The sequence below is a fragment of the Venustampulla echinocandica genome (assembly GCF_003357145.1).
Source record: "Venustampulla echinocandica strain BP 5553 chromosome Unknown scaffold_1, whole genome shotgun sequence".
Lineage (NCBI taxonomy): Eukaryota > Fungi > Ascomycota > Leotiomycetes > Helotiales > Pleuroascaceae > Venustampulla > Venustampulla echinocandica.
The window spans coordinates 2514812-2532178 of record NW_022474206.1 but is presented as its reverse complement, the minus strand read 5'-3'; the positions used below and the strand labels follow the sequence as shown (position 1 = coordinate 2532178).

Sequence of the window (17367 nt, the reverse complement as noted above, 5' to 3'; positions counted from 1 at the left end):
TTCTCCTTCTCTTCACGGGGCATGCATCGGGCCGAATAAGCCATATCCACCTGGTTTTCAGTGCTACGAGGCACAGTAAGCACGCGGTGCGAAGTACTCTTATCTTAAAAGTTATGCCAACCCCGGAAACTCCTTTTTTGTCTTCGGCTTCCCCAGTGGAGTAAGGTTGTGTTTGGGGAAAGGGGTTATTTAGGCAACTACATTAAACATACCCCATCTCCCCATATATAATACATGTCCACTGACTCGACGACTGGACAACTGACTAAGGTAGATAGGTGGTAGGTGGAGGACTACCTGCTTAGCAGCTTACGTGTGCAAACAGTTCCAGAGAGTGCCAGTGTCTAATCTAGTCCAGCATCAAGCCCAAAGGCTCTGGCAAGAAGGTTTCAAGATCGATAATTCGGCTTTTTTCTTCTTTTCTTTTCTTCTCTTCTCTTCTCAATTCATCCTTTTCTGAATTACGGAGTATGTGTCCGTGGTGATCGGATCGAAGTCCCGCTCGCCGCCCAGCCCGCCAAAACCGCCACAGAACCACGTGCCGAGTATGCTGGCGCCTCGCTTACCAACAGGCGAGGACGGCAGTCGGGGTCTTGACGTCACGCTACCATGAGACCGCATCTCACCGTCTCAGCCGCAAGAACGACCAAAGAACAAGAACAAGAACAAGAACAAGAACAAGCACCTAGCACCCAGCAACGAGCACAGAACAGGCACAGTCAGACTCAACGATGATCGATGATCGGCATGGAAGTAGACAGCCAGCCACTGCGATGCCGATTCAAGGATCCTTAATTGCCTATGGAGTACGTATAGCGGCACTGAATCGACGATATTCAAGGGTCCTACGGCGGCATCCTCGACCCGATCGGCCAATGGATCGAGGACACCGCACAATAATGACGTACCCACTACATTCACATCTTCACATCTTCACATCTTCACACCTTCACATCTTTCACGTACTCCGTCCACCTACCTACCTTGACGGATTCCGAGCTTATTGCACGTCAAGCCCGAGTAATACTTCACGTGGCTGTCAGAGTGTCGTCATAATAGTCCGTCCTCGTACTTGTACAGCTACAATAGTCAGATTATAGTTCCTTTGCGGGGATGGCGTCAGGGTCGACATGCATCTTACTGCAAGCTTTCAACATGGCCATTACTACGTAGTACGTAGTAGGAGGAAGAGGTTGAAAACCTGACCGTTGAAACCAGCCAGTGCGGTTGTCTTGGCTATTGAAGAAACGAAATCCTAGAACCTAACAATGCCCACCAGGTAGTAGGTGTTAGGTGTTAGGTGTTGGGAGAAAAAGACGACAACCTGACAACCTTGATAACTCCGAGTCGGGCTTCATGCCCTGGGGAAAGTGCTTGCAACCCCTGTGGGAGAGCCAGTTGTGCAACACGGCCAATCAATGCTTCAAATTGCAAGTCAGCGGCGCTCTGTTGGACTGTTAGTCTGTTGGTCTGAGAAACCTGTTCCGTCTCCATAATTCTCTATACTCCATTCTCCATCCCCCGTTCCCCCTTTCTGTTTCCCCGCCCACCCCGCCAGCGTGAGTCTTTGCCTTTTTTGGAGATGGCAAGGACAATGACAACCATGGTGCATCATTCTCCCGTCACTTGCATGCTAGTCGATACCCAGGCGGGCAGGCACGTCGGTCTGCACCGAGTCATATAATAAATAGAGATGCCCGCCCGTCTGTGTCTTCACATGGAATTCATTTATTATACAACTTCACAATCACCCCTTTCATAGTAACCCTCTTTCATCGGTATATGAAGACCAGTCGAGGCTGTAATTCATTTGATCAACCAATCTAGGGTCGCGTGGCTCACAATCACCACATTCGACAATCAATACCCTAATCTAGAAACATTTGCCTGTGACGGACATCATGTCTAGTGATCCCGATGTAAAACACGATGCCATTCGCAAGACGTCAGGCGACGACTCGAATGATTACGACGGAAAAACAGAGACTGCCTCGGACAGCAGGTCGCCTCTCGATGCCGACAAACTTCGCCGCAACCTCAATGCAAAACTTGCCAATCCCCTGGCGGGCTACACGCACAAGGAGCTCGCTGATAAGGGCGAGTCTTACTGCAGAAGCAACGAAATCGGCGATGAAGAAGATGTCCGAGCATTCAGATTAGGCGCCATCCTTGCACAGAATCCCGAGGGATATGCCGAGGTTGATGGGCTCTCAGAAGACGAGCAAAGAATCTGTGGTGAAGAAGTCACCAAGAGATGGTCTCAGCCAAAGCTCCTATACTTGGTCATTGTTCTTTGTTCAACTTGTGCGGCCGTCCAAGGAATGGGTATGTACAGTATTATCGTCACCCCGGCCAGATCCGTGCTAATGCCGAATTTCAGATGAGACCGTGGTAAATGGAGCCCAAATATTTTATTCCAGACAATTTGGCATCGGCGACAAAACCAGCTCCCGGGATTCATGGCTGGTTGGACTTGTCAACTCAGCACCATATCTCTGCTGCGCATTTATAGGATGTTGGTTGACTGTTCCCTTCAACAATTGGTTTGGCCGTCGTGGCACAATCTTCATTACTTGTCTGATCTCGGCTCTTGCCTGCTTCTGGCAAGCGTTCACCAATACCTGGTGGCACATGTTCATCGCTCGATTTTGCCTTGGCTTTGGAATTGGGCCAAAATCAGCTACCGTTCCCATCTACGCTGCCGAGTGCACCCCGCCCCTCATTCGTGGCGCTTTGGTTATGCAGTGGCAAATGTGGACAGGTAAGCCTCCTGACGTTGTCAAGTTTGGAACTTTTTGCTAATAACCCCTTAGCTTTTGGTATCATGGTTGGCTATGCTTCAGATCTAGCCTTTTTTCATGTTGCAGATCCGCCTGGAGTCACCGGCCTCAACTGGCGATTGATGATGGGTAAGTGGAAATTATTTTTTTGCTTTCCTACCTATCATGGGAGACTTATATCTCAGCCCACCTGAGCAGAATTATTCAGCCACTCCCCCAAACTTCTAGCGCCTTCAAAGCTAATACTGTTTTAGGCTCTGCAATGTTTCCCGCAGTTATCGTCTGCTGCTTCGTCTTCCTTGTTCCCGAATCTCCTCGCTGGTATATGAGCAAGGAACGCCATGAAAAAGCCTATCGAAGCTTGTGTAAACTTCGTTACAACAAGGTCCAGGCTGCCAGAGACATCTTCTATATGCATACTCTCCTTGAAGCCGAGAAAGAGACCATGCTGCTCGGCCAGAGCAAAGTCAAGGAGCTGTTCACCGTGCCTCGAAACCGACGTGCCATGCAAGCCTCTGAGATTGTTATGTTCATGCAACAAGTAAGCCCTCGCTTGATGAAGAAATATTGCCAACAATGATGCTAACCCGTCTGTAGTTTTGTGGTGTCAATGTCATCGCCTACTATTCTTCGGAAATCTTCCTTCAGGCCAACCTGTCCGAGATCAATGCACTTAGTGCTTCCTTAGGCTTCGGTGTCATCAATTTCCTCTTTGCCCTTCCAGCAGTTTACACCATTGACAAATTTGGCCGTCGAAATCTTCTTCTCACCACGTTCCCACTGATGGCTCTCTGCATGTTCTTCACCGGCTTCAGCTTCTGGATCCCAGAGGATTCAACGGCACACATCGCCTGTATCGCCCTTGGAATCTACCTCTTCGGTGTAGTATACTCTCCTGGTGAAGGCCCAGTACCGTTCACTTACTCGGCCGAGGCTTACCCTTTGTACATCCGCCCTCTTGGGATGTCATTGGCAACTGCAACGACGTGGTTCTTCAACTTCATCCTCTCAGTCACATGGCCATCTCTTCTCGCCGCCTTCAAGCCTCAGGGTGCTTTCTCCTGGTATGCAACTTGGAATCTCATTGGGTTCTTGGGTGTGTTGTTCTTCGTCCCTGAAACCAAAGGCAGGACTCTTGAGGAATTGGACCAAGTCTTCAGCGTGCCCACCCGGCTGCACGCCGCGTACGGTGCCAGACAAGTCCCCTACTTCTTTAAAAGATACATCTTAAGACAAAATGTTGAGCCCGAGAATTTGTACAATATGGATGAGGTTAATCATGAACCGACCAGCTTCTCTACCGAGAAGCCAACAGAACCTAGTGCGCGAGTCTAGAAGACAGTTATAACTGGCGGGAGAGAAAGGGTGTTCTGGAGCTAGTGGCGGGTTATGATTAATCAATGGACACATTCAAGTTAGAATGGACTGGCGGTGCCTAGATTGGACTACTCCTTGTTTAGTACCAGAACCTCCTTGGATTTATTAGCGGCGTTAGGTTTGGCTTGTGTTTAGCATCAATACCCCCCTGGTTCTACTACCAGAGGTGCGCGATCTGATATTTTATTGCCATTAGTACCCTTTGGTTGTATCGAAGTGGCAATCAATACCCTTGGTTTTAATTGGCCTATTTTAAAACAATCAATAAAAAAGCTTAAAAGTTCAAAACAAAATGTCTCTCCTTTTGAAATGTACTTGTGTCCGAAAATTTGTTTCACCGAATGTCTGTTGCATCGTACAAGCTTATACTCTGGTAACGAGAATGCTCTCTCTCTACTTCAGATTGCATGCTAGGAATAAGTTTGAAAGTCACCGAGTTGTTCTTCGTTGCTAGCTAATTCCAAAGTCGCACAAGCCAACGATTCCATCCATAGCCACTAACAACCTAACTCCAGCGCCTTGACCCCATATCTCCATACCCGGTTCTCCTGGGTCTTTGCTCATAGCCCCTTACCATAGGTCCTCTATAAAAGGCTTGCCCGCCACCTCATTGTAAAGCATTGGTCCTTGTTATTCGAGTGTGTACAAAGTAAAGTGAGAGCCTAAACCAGTCCCAACCACCCTCAAACCGCCAGATGATAACCTTGGCCAAAACGAGCCAGGTGTGACGCTGAAACCGAGATACAAAATCCTCTCAAATTTCCGTCGGGGATATAATATTGAAAGAAGCCTATAACAACACCCTCGTCGTCCCATATAGCAGAGCCGCTAACACCAGGAGGAGGCGCTGCAAGTCCATTGTCGCCATGGAAAGTCCACTTATAGCGAATCCATTCAATGTCCTCTCCACCGCGGCGTTCGGGTTCTACCATCCTAAGAGAAGACCCCTCCAGGGTGCCGTCGAGATGACCTGTCCATGGGTTGTTCATAGAGACGATAGTCTTGACTTGTAGCTTAAGCGTGTCGTCAGTCGTATCTTCGCCGAAGAGGCGAGTTAACATGGGAGCAACTCCATCGGGATCGTCAAACGGCTGGTTCTCAAAACGGACATTATCCTGAAGCTTGACCAGCGCGGGTAGGGGATAACCAAAGGGTAATGTGTGAATACAAGGTATGAACTCAAAATAACATAAAGAGAAGCTATGGTATTCGAATCTATAGTCAATATATCTCTTATGTCTTGTGTCAGTGTATAAAACCGGCTTAATAGGAGGCATATCGATGCAATAATTATCGAATGCCCATCTCGGCTATGCTTCACAGACATAACTCTAAGCATTATGGCTTTCCTATAATCTAAGATAAAGTTCATGGTATTATTAGGCCAGTCCGAAAGGTTTGAACTTTAAGATTCGGCTGCCTTTCTCGTAGACAAAGTATCTTGCATTGCTGGTGTCATATTTATACCCAGTCCCTGACTATGTTCACTATACTTTTCTAAAAGATTCTGCCTATACCGCTGAAGGTACAATCTCGTTATGATCAAGGTATTTATCATCACTACAGAGCCGCTAATACACCATTATCGACTTTTGATTCCTCAGCCCTCCAAATTCATTGAGCGAATCAACAACTACCAAGTCCTTTAAAGCACGCAGCAAGTCAACCAAGTTTATGCGTCTCAAGTGGGATGGCGACTAGTAACTACGGCATGATGTCAAGTTAAAACACAGGCCAACGGTATAAGGGATTTAGCCTCGAATCTCTGTTGTCTTCTATAACCTGGCAGGTTGGTAGCAGGATAAGTGCTATCTGATCCATAAAATAAATGATACTAATTGGTATATTTTTAGAGTTTACTATGAATGAGACTTATACCTATAGCTATGGTATTGATTGAAGATATCAATCAGGAGGCCGCGTACCGTAGGAGTATTGTGAATACCATTTTAAATACATTGAAAACCAACGAGTGATTCCCCGTTACTTGCTAACTACGAAGCCCATAGGTACTACACGCGACGAGAACCTCCTCCTCTAGCCAATATACCACCCCCTCTACCACCGCCTCTGCTACCGCCTCTGCTACCGCCTCTACCACCACGGCTTGGGATTCTCATTGGCGGTCCAAAACTGCCCATACCACTTCCTCCACCATCTGGATTTCCCGTTGGTGGTCCATTGACTCCATTCCGACCCATCACATTTCCGCTACCAACTCCATTTGGACCATTTCCCATTGCTAGTCTATTCTGACCCATCATACTTCCCCGACCACCGCCTCCACCGCCTCTGTTTCCCACCGTTGGAGCTGGCGGTGTTGGCGTTGGGTTGTGGCCCATAGAGTTTTGACCACCATTACTAGCTAATGCCCCATTCCCTCCCACAGACTGTGGAAAGTGTGGTAACCTTAACTTGACCTTTCTGACCACTGGCGGGCTTCTTCCTGCTCCCATTTTTGCATTTTTGTACTTTGGTGTTTTACTTATTTTGGCTTGTGCGTTTCAATGTGTATTTGCTGTCTTGATAGATAGAAAGAATGCTCGTTTTGTAGCTGCCCTTGTTTTTGGTTTCTAGATTATAGAAATAGGTGGAAGGGGGATGGATGGGGGAGAGGGAGGAAGGGGATTTATACTACAACTTTGAATATGAGTGTGAATGGGGATGTAGACTTAGGCCTTGTGAATAACAAGTGTTGCGATATCAATACCAGCTGTTGTTGCAGGGGCGGTTTAGTTGAGGTATTCAGTGGCCCATTCTAAGTTGCGGGGAATGAGGTGGGGCAGTTAACTACATGTCTATACAAACATTGTATGAATATGCATTGCTATTCCCGCTCACTTGGCTGCTATTTGCTCTCCTACCCCCTTAGTTTGTAATTTTTTGATACTGTATTACAAACTGTTGTCTCCGAGTGTAATAATTACAACAGGGTATTTATATGTGCTCTTGGACATCACACTTGTTCTACATTGCTCGAGTTATCTAAGAAGCTCCATGGCAGGAAAACAGCGCGAGGTGTTAATTCTCTCTAGCTACTTGCCAGGCTAACAAAACTAGCGAGTCCAAGGATAGCTCTGATCCGTAGCTATTATCGTCGACGACGTCGATGATCTGACCGCAATATGCCACAACCGCTAATTGAACATTCTTTAGATCCACCGCCCAAAATATCCACGGTAGACACTTCAACAGCATTATATCGGTATGGCCTGGAACCAATTTCAATAGCAAGACGGCTTGGCCAACCCCCTCCCATCACTCTGACCCGCCTCCTACCGACAGGCTGTGCGCCAATCACATATAGACGAAGCGGTCCATACTGGCGTTTATACCGGCGCTCATACCCATAGGCAAAAGTGCCTTAACAACCCTGTTTAAACATTTACTATACACTTCGTGTACCCTGGGAGATATCTCTTAACAAATAAATGTAGCGTGGCAAAATGAGTTTGTCTAGCTGTTGGCCAGAGGCAACTATGTAGTAGATAGAGAAGAGAGAAATAGGAAGTAAGAAGGAGAGGAGGGGCAAGGGTTTTATAGCCAGGGCCAGGAATGGGTGTGTGAATATCAAATGCGCTGCTAGAGTTTTGTGAATCATAACAGTTGAATATAATAAAATTACATTTTAGTGCACACCTGAAGCTCACTACACTACCTTGGGCATTCCCACAAATAAGAAAGGAACGTGTAGGTGCGCCGCATTAACAAGAGTTGCACACAAGGAGTTTCGAAAAGCCAAGTCGAAACTCTATCCCAGCTTTAAAAACATCACCACTCTGTCAGTCAACATGCTATCCCGTTAGTACTCCGCCGCCATTCCAACATGTATAGCCCCCTCCTAATTCCCATAACCTCCATTTCCTCTAAATATTTGTTCTGCCAAGCTTAACCCGCCCTTCCGGTTATATAGGATCAAGTCACCTGCATCACCTCCTCTAGGGCTTGTCGTAGTGAGTTGAGACATGCCTGATGGAATTCCCGTGCCCCCAGAGGCAGATGGAAGAGATAGAATAGTATGGTAACAAGTGGATCATAAGCAAGGCAGAAACTACTACTGCTGCTGGTCCACCATACATTCCAACAAAGTACATTCCAGCATCGGCGGAACCACCAGCAACCAAGACCGATCGGCGAGATCGACGACTCGGCCTAAATCCCGGGCTATTCATCTTCCTCGGCTTGCGTACACGGAGGCTTATATCTTGTTACGAGGAAGGCTTGTACACCCTGAGATTTTATCCTAGTGCTAGGGATAATCTGTAAAAGTGGGGATGCGTGAACATGACTGTGAATGTGGATGTGAACATTAGGTTGCTATGCGAATACCGGCTTGAAGACACCGCCACCGTCCATGGCAATCTCTGTATGAATTTGCAGGAGCTGAAATGTATAAGAGGAATATAAACGGGGGGAGGAGACGGGCGATCTACACTAGTAGGGAATTAGGGTTAGTATGTGCAATTATCTTTGTGGTGCTATCTTCTGACAAGACAATAATACCCTTTAAAACTACCTTGCGTTAGACCGTGCCTAGCACGGACCGTACAGGGTCCTCATTCAGAGCCATTTCAGAGTAACTCACCAAATTGGAACTAACCGATTCGTATATCACAATACACAAGAAAATATCTAGACATTATAGTTTGTTTTCTGGTTTTTTGGTTATTTGCAAAAGGAATAGGGCGTCATGCCATACTTTAATCTGATTTGGATCATCATCTCCCCATCTAAATACACACCCTTCCCAAGTTTAAGCAAGTATTTAGGCTGCGCTATGCCAGCAGCGCTAGCCAGCACGCGACCAAAACCAAGCAAACCCAAGCCAAGATTCCCAGTTCGCAAAAAAAAAAAAGACAGTAAAGAATAGCTCGAAACCGACACGGTGATGCCGGCATCCATTACATAAAAGCCCTCGGCCGCCGGGCAAACCAGATCCCACGTTCCCTCCTCTTTGAATTGTACATACAGATAAGTAGAAAAGTTGTTTTCCCAATATGAATGAGATGTGTTGTAAGCCCGAAAGCAATAAATAACTCTGTTGTGCCCGCCGGCTTTTCCTAGCTCCAGGACAACTGTTTGATGACAAGACAAAAGAAAATTTGATATTCCGCGCTGTGAAGCAGTCTTGCTCGCTCTCTCAACCTGATATATCCGTGCAGTCTATGGGGGGGTATTTTGAACGGCAAATAAAAAAAGGGCAACAAGAGGCGCCCGTCTATGGCGGCTCGCTGCTATGGGTATGAAGATTAGACAATGAAAATGCAACAGCCGCAAGGGGACATGATCATGACACCCTAGAATATACACGCTGACCCAACTGATGAACCAAACATGAACACCTGACATTGACAAAGGAACGTGCGAATACAAAACAACCGATGCTGCCAGAAGTCCGAATCCCCAAAACACCTTGCAAATGCATGACGCAGCAAGAACTTTTCCTCCGTATATTTTTTACAAATTCACGATGCCTCCAGGCTCGTTCTAGAATCGGTTTTGAGCAGCAAAGATGCTTGCTGCCGCGGAAGTAGCCCACTCGTTCTCCTCGGAATCATAGGGGGGAGTGGACGATTGCTTGTTCAACCCTCGAACTTTGGATGGCGTCACCTGGGCAACACCATGACCAAACAATACGGCATTACCGCTAGCAGAAGGTGACGGGGTTGGGTATGGATTGGTCAACCCAAGGTTGCTATTAGATTGCCGCAAGGGGCGGTCAGGCTGAATCGAATTTCGGTCGAGCCGCTTCATGGCCTTGTGCGTTGCCACCAACGCCTCGTCGAGGAGCTCGTCTTCTTCATCCGGTGTCTCGTACTGGCGAGCTCCTCCAGGTACTTGGGACCGGCGAGTTCTACTTGATACTGGTCCTACCGCCCTGAGATTATCGATTGAACGAGGCTGTTGGTGGGGGAGGGAATGGTGGCGTTTTAGAGTGCTGCTTGGAGTGGTGGCATGATTTGGCGGGATGGGTGCGGTTTGCGAAGAATCGAGATTCTGCTGGACATTCCGAAGCGCTTTATCGAGGGCCTCGTAAGTGTCGACTTTCTGGACGGGACTTGGGAGTTGGCCGACATTGTCCACGACCATGGATGATCTGTTGCTGGCCCATGGTCCACAGCCAGCTTGGGCCTCGATATCCATTGATTTCGGCGAGATGGGAGTCTGAGATTGGCGCCCGGAGAATCTTCTCGCTCGCTTCCTTAGATGAGAGAAGAAGCTCTCCTTCTGGCCATTTGGAGGGGATGCTAAGCCACTATTTCCGTTCAAAGCCATCTCTGCCTGTTGTCTGTGAATATCGGCGTAGTGGTTGCCGTTTGAAGCAACGGAGAGCTGGCGGCCGATCTTCTTCACTACTTTGTCATCCATATTTGCGGCTGCTTGGCCTGCTGCTTTATGAGCATCAGTGTAGGATGGCGTTCGACTGCTAGCTTGTGCCGTGACTGTATCTGAAAGCGGCGAGATAGGTTTAATCGTTGGCAAGATGGGCATCGGGGCGGCATTTGAAGGGCCGTTGTTCCACGTTGATCGCTTACTTGCATTTGGTCTCGTCTTAATCACCGGTACGTCGGTGGCAGCGTGTATTGGCGATGGTCGAGGGGCAATGTTCTCCTTTCCAACAGGCGCTGCTACCCCATTGCCGCTATCCGACCGGCCGATCAAAGATTTCCTGAACCACGATGGCTTGGACGATTGATTCTGAGCTATTTCGGTAGAGTCCTTCGAGCCCCGATAGCTGAGATCAGAATGCTTGCGACCCAGTATCCTGGAAGCGGATGATTTTGGTCGTAGGGGATCCACCGCATCATTGAAGAACTCGTGAGCAAGGGCTTGAGTTGAGGTTGGTCGGGCTTTTGGATCCCACATTAGGCACCACGTGACGAAATTGCTGAGTGAAGTCGGCCACTGAGGAGTTTGGAGTATCGTATCCATTGCATGGGGTGCCATCTTAGGGAAGGAAAATCCAAGTTTACCTGCTAATCGAGTCCCTTCTCTCCAATCCCCGCCTCCAACTCGAGCACCGGCTTTGTTGTACCAATTGCCGGGGCTGCCCATGATTTCACAGACTCTCCACACCTGGTCGACCTCGTTTCCACCAGGGAACAGGGGCTTCAGTGTCGCAATCTCCACGGCCATAGCGCCAATTGCCCAAATGTCAACAGGAGCCGAATACTCTCCTGCTCGGAGCAGGACCTCTGGAGCACGATACCACCTAGTCGAAACATAAGTTGTGTAGGGTAATTTTGAGTGTGTTTCTCTCGCGAGGCCAAAGTCGGCAATTTTGACGGTATATGTTGGAGGGGTTGAAGGAGGCGTAACCATGGCGGAATATCGCCGGAAAGAATTTCCAGATTCTTGTGGTGTCGATGTTGATACGAGGATATTTTCGGGTTTGATATCGCGATGGAAGAAATGGTGCGCATGAATGTGCTCTAGTCCTTGCATGATCTGGAACAGAACACTCTTGACGCTGGCAACATCTAGGCATTTATGGTCGCGAGCCTTCATCAGTTGGTAGAGATTCCCATCCATATACTCCATGCAGATGTGAAGCTTCTTGCTGGCCGGGTCGAGAAATATATCTAACGCGGGGACGAGGTGGGGATGGTTTGGTAGCGTTCTTAGGAAGACCACCTCCCGAAGCTCTAAACATGGTGTGAAGGACTCGAAACTCTTCTTCATCGTTTTGATAGCAATCTATATTCACCAGTCAGCTCTGATGGGGCTCGACCATAATAATTGAGCACACTTACCACAGTGCCACGTCGCGCTACGCTCGAGCCCGCTGAGCGAACTCTTGCTAGGACGACGCTGCCAAAGCTGCCATCTCCAATGTCTTTGATGACCTCGAAACGATCCTCCAGCGCGGTGCCGGGTGCGATCTGGGGTGTCGACACCCCTCGGTGAAGCGAGTCATACGACGTTGCCATGGCGGATGGTGGTGGGGAGCGGTGAATGATGGGTTGTGCTCATATATCGCAACCTGTGAGGCCCTGGCCTGACGCGGTCGGCAACGTCGATACTGAACTATGGTTTGAGGTGAGCTCCCGACGCCAAAAATCGCGACTTCGCGCAAATGAACCGCGGAAATCAGAAGCGCTCACCTAGAGAAGTGCGTCGCTGTCGATAAGCCCTTTAGAAAGAGCTCGACAGAGTCACCGGTGCATGCAGGCTATGTGGGAGTATGCGTATGTGGCAGGTCTCGACGGGGTGTTTGGGGAAGGGGTGCTCGAGGGAGTGATTGATAGGTCTGGATCTGTGTCTGGATTCCGGAGAGGGAGTAATAGGTGCGATGTGTGCGAAGTACTTCGTATGGCGGTGTATTATTATGTTCGGAGGGCGACGGTCGCAACGATTGAAATGACGGAGAGGTCGGGTGGGAGCCGTTCACGAACGATTGATGCTGAGCTTGACTTGATGAGGAGAAGTCGAGACGAGCTGTCGAAGACTCGAAGGGACTTGGGGAGTTAGAGTTAGGGGCCGGGTGTCAATGGACTAGGACTAGAGGAGAGAGGGAGGTGCCGTAGTTACAGCTAGTTCGTGCCGTAGTTCTTTCGAGGGTCTGCCCAGTGTCGAGTGTCGAGTGTCTGGCTACTCGGTAAATTGAGCTAAAGGGGGCGTTTCCCAGAGAGCCGGGCTGTGGGTCTGGCAGTGGCCGTGGCAGTGAGCGTAGTGACAATGACAATATTAAATCCTGACAGGGTGGAGCAGGAGGAATCTCATGCGTGGTCGATCGCAACAGGAGGAAATGGGACGGAGGTTGCGGGTTAGCGTGGACGTGTTAGTGGTCGTGGTTCGGGGTCGAGGGAGGCAAAAAGGGGGTCCGTACGAAGCAGAGCTACGACTCTCCTCGACAGGGCGACGACTGTGTACTCGCTCGTAGGGGCTGGGTGCTGGTGTAGCCTTCTTAGGTACTGTAGGCTGAGTGCTGTCCTTCGTAGCGCTGGCTGTTTAACTGGAGTAGTCGTAGTGTCGCAGTTCGCGTGTGCACAGAGCGCTGCTTCCGTTCATCACACCGCCGCTGGGCATGAATAATTAATTGATTCGTGAAGCTGGGGATCGGGGGAGTCGGGGATGCGATGGGGCGCGATTAATGGCCAATTTCGCTAGCCACCATCTGGCACAGTTCAGGCGCTGGCGCAGGTTGAGGTTCGACAGCCTGCCAGGTACGAGGAGGTACTACTCTACCGACCGAGTCGGACAGACAGGAGTATAATAATTGTACAAAGTACTCGTCCTCGTGCGTACCAAGTACCAAGTACCAAGTACCAAGTATTGTAATGCAATTGCTCTGACTTCTCTATCCGCCGCCGTGGTTGTCTGAGCAGCGCGCAATTCCACGTCGATACTTCGTGCTTCGTACTGATAATGAAGCTGTATCCGTTCGAGCCAGCAGCAGCATAAAAAGCAGCACCACCACTGTGACAGCGCGGGTCGGCTAGTGATCAATCGACAGGTTTCGCTTTGGTTGCTGGGGCTGCTGGGTCTCTGGCTCTGAATGAATGATATGATGCCAGCACAGCACGGTACCGTGGCGGCTTTATACCGGGTCCGTTATTCGACACGACGCGAGCTCCAGCCAGGCCAGGTGAGAGGGGGACTTGGAATTGCCCTCGTTGATTGATTGATGGATTGATTGCTTGGTTGCTTGGTCGGGGATGCGGATCAAAATGGAGATGGAGATGGGGGTGGGTAAGAATAATAGAGAGTCGGGCGTTTGGCGCAGCGGAAAGAGAGCGAGAAGAGATGTGGAAAGGAGCGGATTACGATGGCTATTTTACATAGGTATATATGGTAGGGCTGGAGGGGAGGGGGACAAAAGAGAGGGAACGACGATGAGGATGGCGATGAGGAAGAGGAGCTTGAAAGTGGGAGAGGCGACGGCGACGATGATGTGACGATGATGTCTCGACCAAGTCGATACCGCTACTGCGCCCAACTACCACCACAATAACACATGTACCAACTTCGTACTATACAAAGCATTTACGGCTTCGACACGGAGAACAAAGTATATCAAAACAAATGCCCCACGCAGATCCGTCTGATCCAGATGGGACACCAAACAAATAGCCTGCCTGGGCAATTATCATTATTAATGACGAGAGCTCGTTCACAGGCTCAACGTGAAGCCAACCAGATAGACCAGTCTTGACAAATCCACGTCGATATTACTCGTTAAATATCAACGATTGCCCCCCCCCAAAGCTCTGCGACTGGTGCTGCCTGCCGCGTCCTGGATCACGAATGATAACATCCCCCTCCTATACTAGTGCTACGTATATCATACGCGTCTTGTTGTTTTTCGATCCGATCCGCGCGGGGGAGCTGCCTGGCTGGCATGCCGGCGATCATGACCATCATTAGGAGTAATAGTCCCGAGACACACAACCAGTATCGTACTATCGATAAGGTTCTCTCGAATGGGGGGTCGAATAAGTCGGCACTGCGATCGCTCTTAGGCTTCAGCCCGGGACATCAAAGACTGTGGAAGTTGAGCTTGTGTGTGTGATGAAATGAGCGTGAGCCCTTATGCCTGGACCCATAGCCATAGGGGGCGAAGACCGTATAGGAATAGATTTGTTTTAATTGTGCAATAATAGTAATGAGCTCTTCCTTTCTCGCAGTTACAGCCAGTTTCGCGGGGTTAATGCAAAAGCCCTTTGAAGCTGTCCCAGTGGTATAAACGTTTGGAACTAATTGCCCGTGCTTTGGCCCCCAGAGGCAAAAAGGCTATCAGTTTCCGCAAAGCTCGTGCAAACACTCATGCGCATTATTACTGCATTGCCCTGGCTAGTGGCTCCAATTTCGGGCCTCGCTGCCTCATCCTCTCGTCCTGCCCTCCGCCATGGCACCACCTCCTCCAGCATGTTATGGCCCTCATCGCATCAGCCCTCGGTGGCCGGGGGGTTGCGTGAACTGGCGGTACGTATTCATCTCGTGTGTTTAAAATAGCGATTTCGTTACCTCCGTCCTTCGTAGCTGGCCATCTTTTATCCGGAATGCCCTCGGCAGCCCAGATCGACCTTTCCACGTCACACACCGCGGGCGGCGGGCACATCCTCGCTGATTGCGATGCTGATTTCTGACTCTGATCTCGGCCCCTTTTTATTCGTTTTTTGTTTCTGGGGTCCTGGCATTCGACTGCTACTCCGTCGGTGGCACTACTCCTGGCACTGTGGCAGGTCAGTAGTACAGTAGCATAGTAGCCCTCCCGCTGCAACTCAGTAACTTCGGGGACACGCGCTCTGTCTTCCATAAGCGGCGGTACCCCTGAGGCTGACGTTCTGTTCCTGTTCCTGTTCCTGTTCGTGTTCCTGTTGGGTGCGACTGGTTGGTTCGGATGGCCAGCCACTGTCAACGTCCGGAGGAAACATGCCCCATCCTAGACGGCCCATCCATGATCCATCCCCGGCCGCGCCCCATTTGGTTCGAATAGCTCTTCCGCCCTTCCGCTGTCGACGGACCAAGCCGTTTCTGGGCCGGCGCGCTTTTTGTTTTTTGAAGGCCAAGTTTCAAACTTTCAACCTGGGGGCTGGGGCTCGGGACGAGGTGGATCGTGGAGCTGGAGACGGAGACGGAGGGAATAATATTCATGAAGCTTGAGGAATGAGCTTGGACACGGTGGTGCAGCTCTAGAAGTGCCCACTGACGCTTTATTATAGAACTGCCCTCCCTCCCGCCCGCCCGCCCCGTTCCACTCCTTCTCTCATCCACCCCCAATACAGTAATATGATGTGAGTTTTGTATGTACAAAGTACAGGCGCACAGCGTCCCTGCGACGGATATGCATCCCCCACAGATCCAGCCATGCTTCGATAACTGGTGCAACGTGGTGTCGCTCCCACCAGATAGAACCGGGCTGGACGTACCACGTTGTTCAGCCGGGAATTTCGATCCATCACCCTCGGCAGCATGCCTGAGGGCTGCTTCATTATTCTCGGCAGTTTGACTTCTCAGCATTGCCAGCAAGGATCTTGCACAGTTTTGCATGAATCTCAAATATACCACCCTGGTCTCAAGACTCTCAACGGCCGAGGTCGATCGACGTGGTGTTTCATCGTGCCCAAGGCCACTGCCCCGGGTTCTAGAAATTCGCTTGGAAATGGACCTTCTCTGCTTGAGTAGTACTATGTACTGTGGTGTGATACTCCCAGAAATAGGTACTTCGTACACGGAATAACCCCAGCTTCTAACTCCCTTCGAAGAAACTGCAGCGGGTCAAGCTGGTTTCGAATCCATACCTCATAGAACGCAGGGCGGCTCCGTAACGTGAGTGGTCCAAGGGGCTGAGCGGGCGGGTTCTTGAGTCTGAGAATGCAGCCACCAGCAGAGACCCGCTCTAGGGCTCTATCTAGAAGAAAGGAATAAAGCAAATAAGTATTTGATTTGGTATTGTGCAGTTCCTCTTGCTTCCAGAAAGCATCAGTAAGAGTAGCGGTGTAAAAATTATACCCCCTTCCTTCGTTCATCTCGACGTGGTTGGCTGGTTTCAATCTTTTGTAGTCCAAAGATACGAGGCTCTGCTCCTAGGATAGTTAAGATTGATCCTGTTCAAGTGTCAGAAACTGCAAAGGAACTTTGAGAAAGGAGTTTATCTGAAAGATCTTCCAGATAGTCCAGTCGTTGTGTCAGAAATTGAGGGCAAAGTCTTGCTGTCTGGTTCGTCACGGTCTCTCGCTCAGGAAAGGACATAGGTAGACTTGCGTTAGAAAGCATACACTACTGGGTACTTTTAGCCTAGTTGAGATAAAGGAATCAGGAAGAGCAGAATGTTGTTCTAAGCTTGAAGCCCAAACTGGCCCTGCGAATGAATCGGGATAAGTACGCCCAAGATTAGGAGGAGGCTGTCTGTAATCGGGAACGCACACGAACGTGATCCAGTCAACGGTGGCATACCACTGAGATGAGAATCACGCCCAAAGCGCAGTTCCGGTTGGGCAGCCGGCCTACCTTTAATACCATGTATATTTGTCTACCGCGTTGTTTTATCTTTGGGCAAACCAAGCTGTTTTGCTTAGAAGCAGTTTGCCTCTAGAGGCGGCGGCAACCTGCATTTGCGGCTTGCCCAACACAGCAAGCGACGTCCAGACAGCTGTGCTATGAGAAAGGACTCTTGTTTTCCAACTCCATCCCAATCGTTCTTCCAACCGCCCATCCCAATCCTTCAACCTGCTATCGAGACGGTTCAACCCCATTCACTTCACTT

At 49.5% G+C, this 17367-nt stretch overlaps 4 protein-coding genes across 4 annotated transcripts; 1 reads left to right on the top strand and 3 right to left on the bottom strand.

The window, feature by feature from the left end:
- Window positions 1–1901: 1901 nt before the first annotated feature.
- On the top strand, window positions 1902–4115 carry BP5553_03355 (putative transporter (Major facilitator superfamily); the record flags this gene model as incomplete). Its single annotated transcript, XM_032011978.1, has 5 exons — window positions 1902–2325; window positions 2381–2761; window positions 2814–2909; window positions 3035–3321; window positions 3378–4115. 5 exons carry the CDS (start codon window positions 1902–1904, stop codon window positions 4113–4115), a joined length of 1926 nt encoding a protein of 641 aa, XP_031871671.1.
- A 725-nt stretch (window positions 4116–4840) lies between these two features.
- On the bottom strand, window positions 4841–5434 carry BP5553_03354 (uncharacterized protein; the record flags this gene model as incomplete). The annotated part of the gene is made up of 1 exon (XM_032011977.1): window positions 4841–5434. The coding sequence occupies one exon, from the start codon at window positions 5432–5434 to the stop codon at window positions 4841–4843; it is 594 nt and encodes a 197-aa protein (XP_031871670.1).
- A 735-nt stretch (window positions 5435–6169) lies between these two features.
- BP5553_03353 (uncharacterized protein) lies at window positions 6170–6613 on the bottom strand (the record flags this gene model as incomplete). Its single annotated transcript, XM_032011976.1, has 1 exon — window positions 6170–6613. The coding sequence occupies one exon, from the start codon at window positions 6611–6613 to the stop codon at window positions 6170–6172; it is 444 nt and encodes a 147-aa protein (XP_031871669.1).
- Window positions 6614–9644: 3031 nt separating this feature from the next.
- On the bottom strand, window positions 9645–12088 carry BP5553_03352 (Protein kinase-like (PK-like); the record flags this gene model as incomplete). The annotated part of the gene is made up of 2 exons (XM_032011975.1): window positions 9645–11855; window positions 11912–12088. The coding sequence occupies 2 exons, from the start codon at window positions 12086–12088 to the stop codon at window positions 9645–9647; spliced, it is 2388 nt and encodes a 795-aa protein (XP_031871668.1).
- Window positions 12089–17367: the final 5279 nt, after the last annotated feature.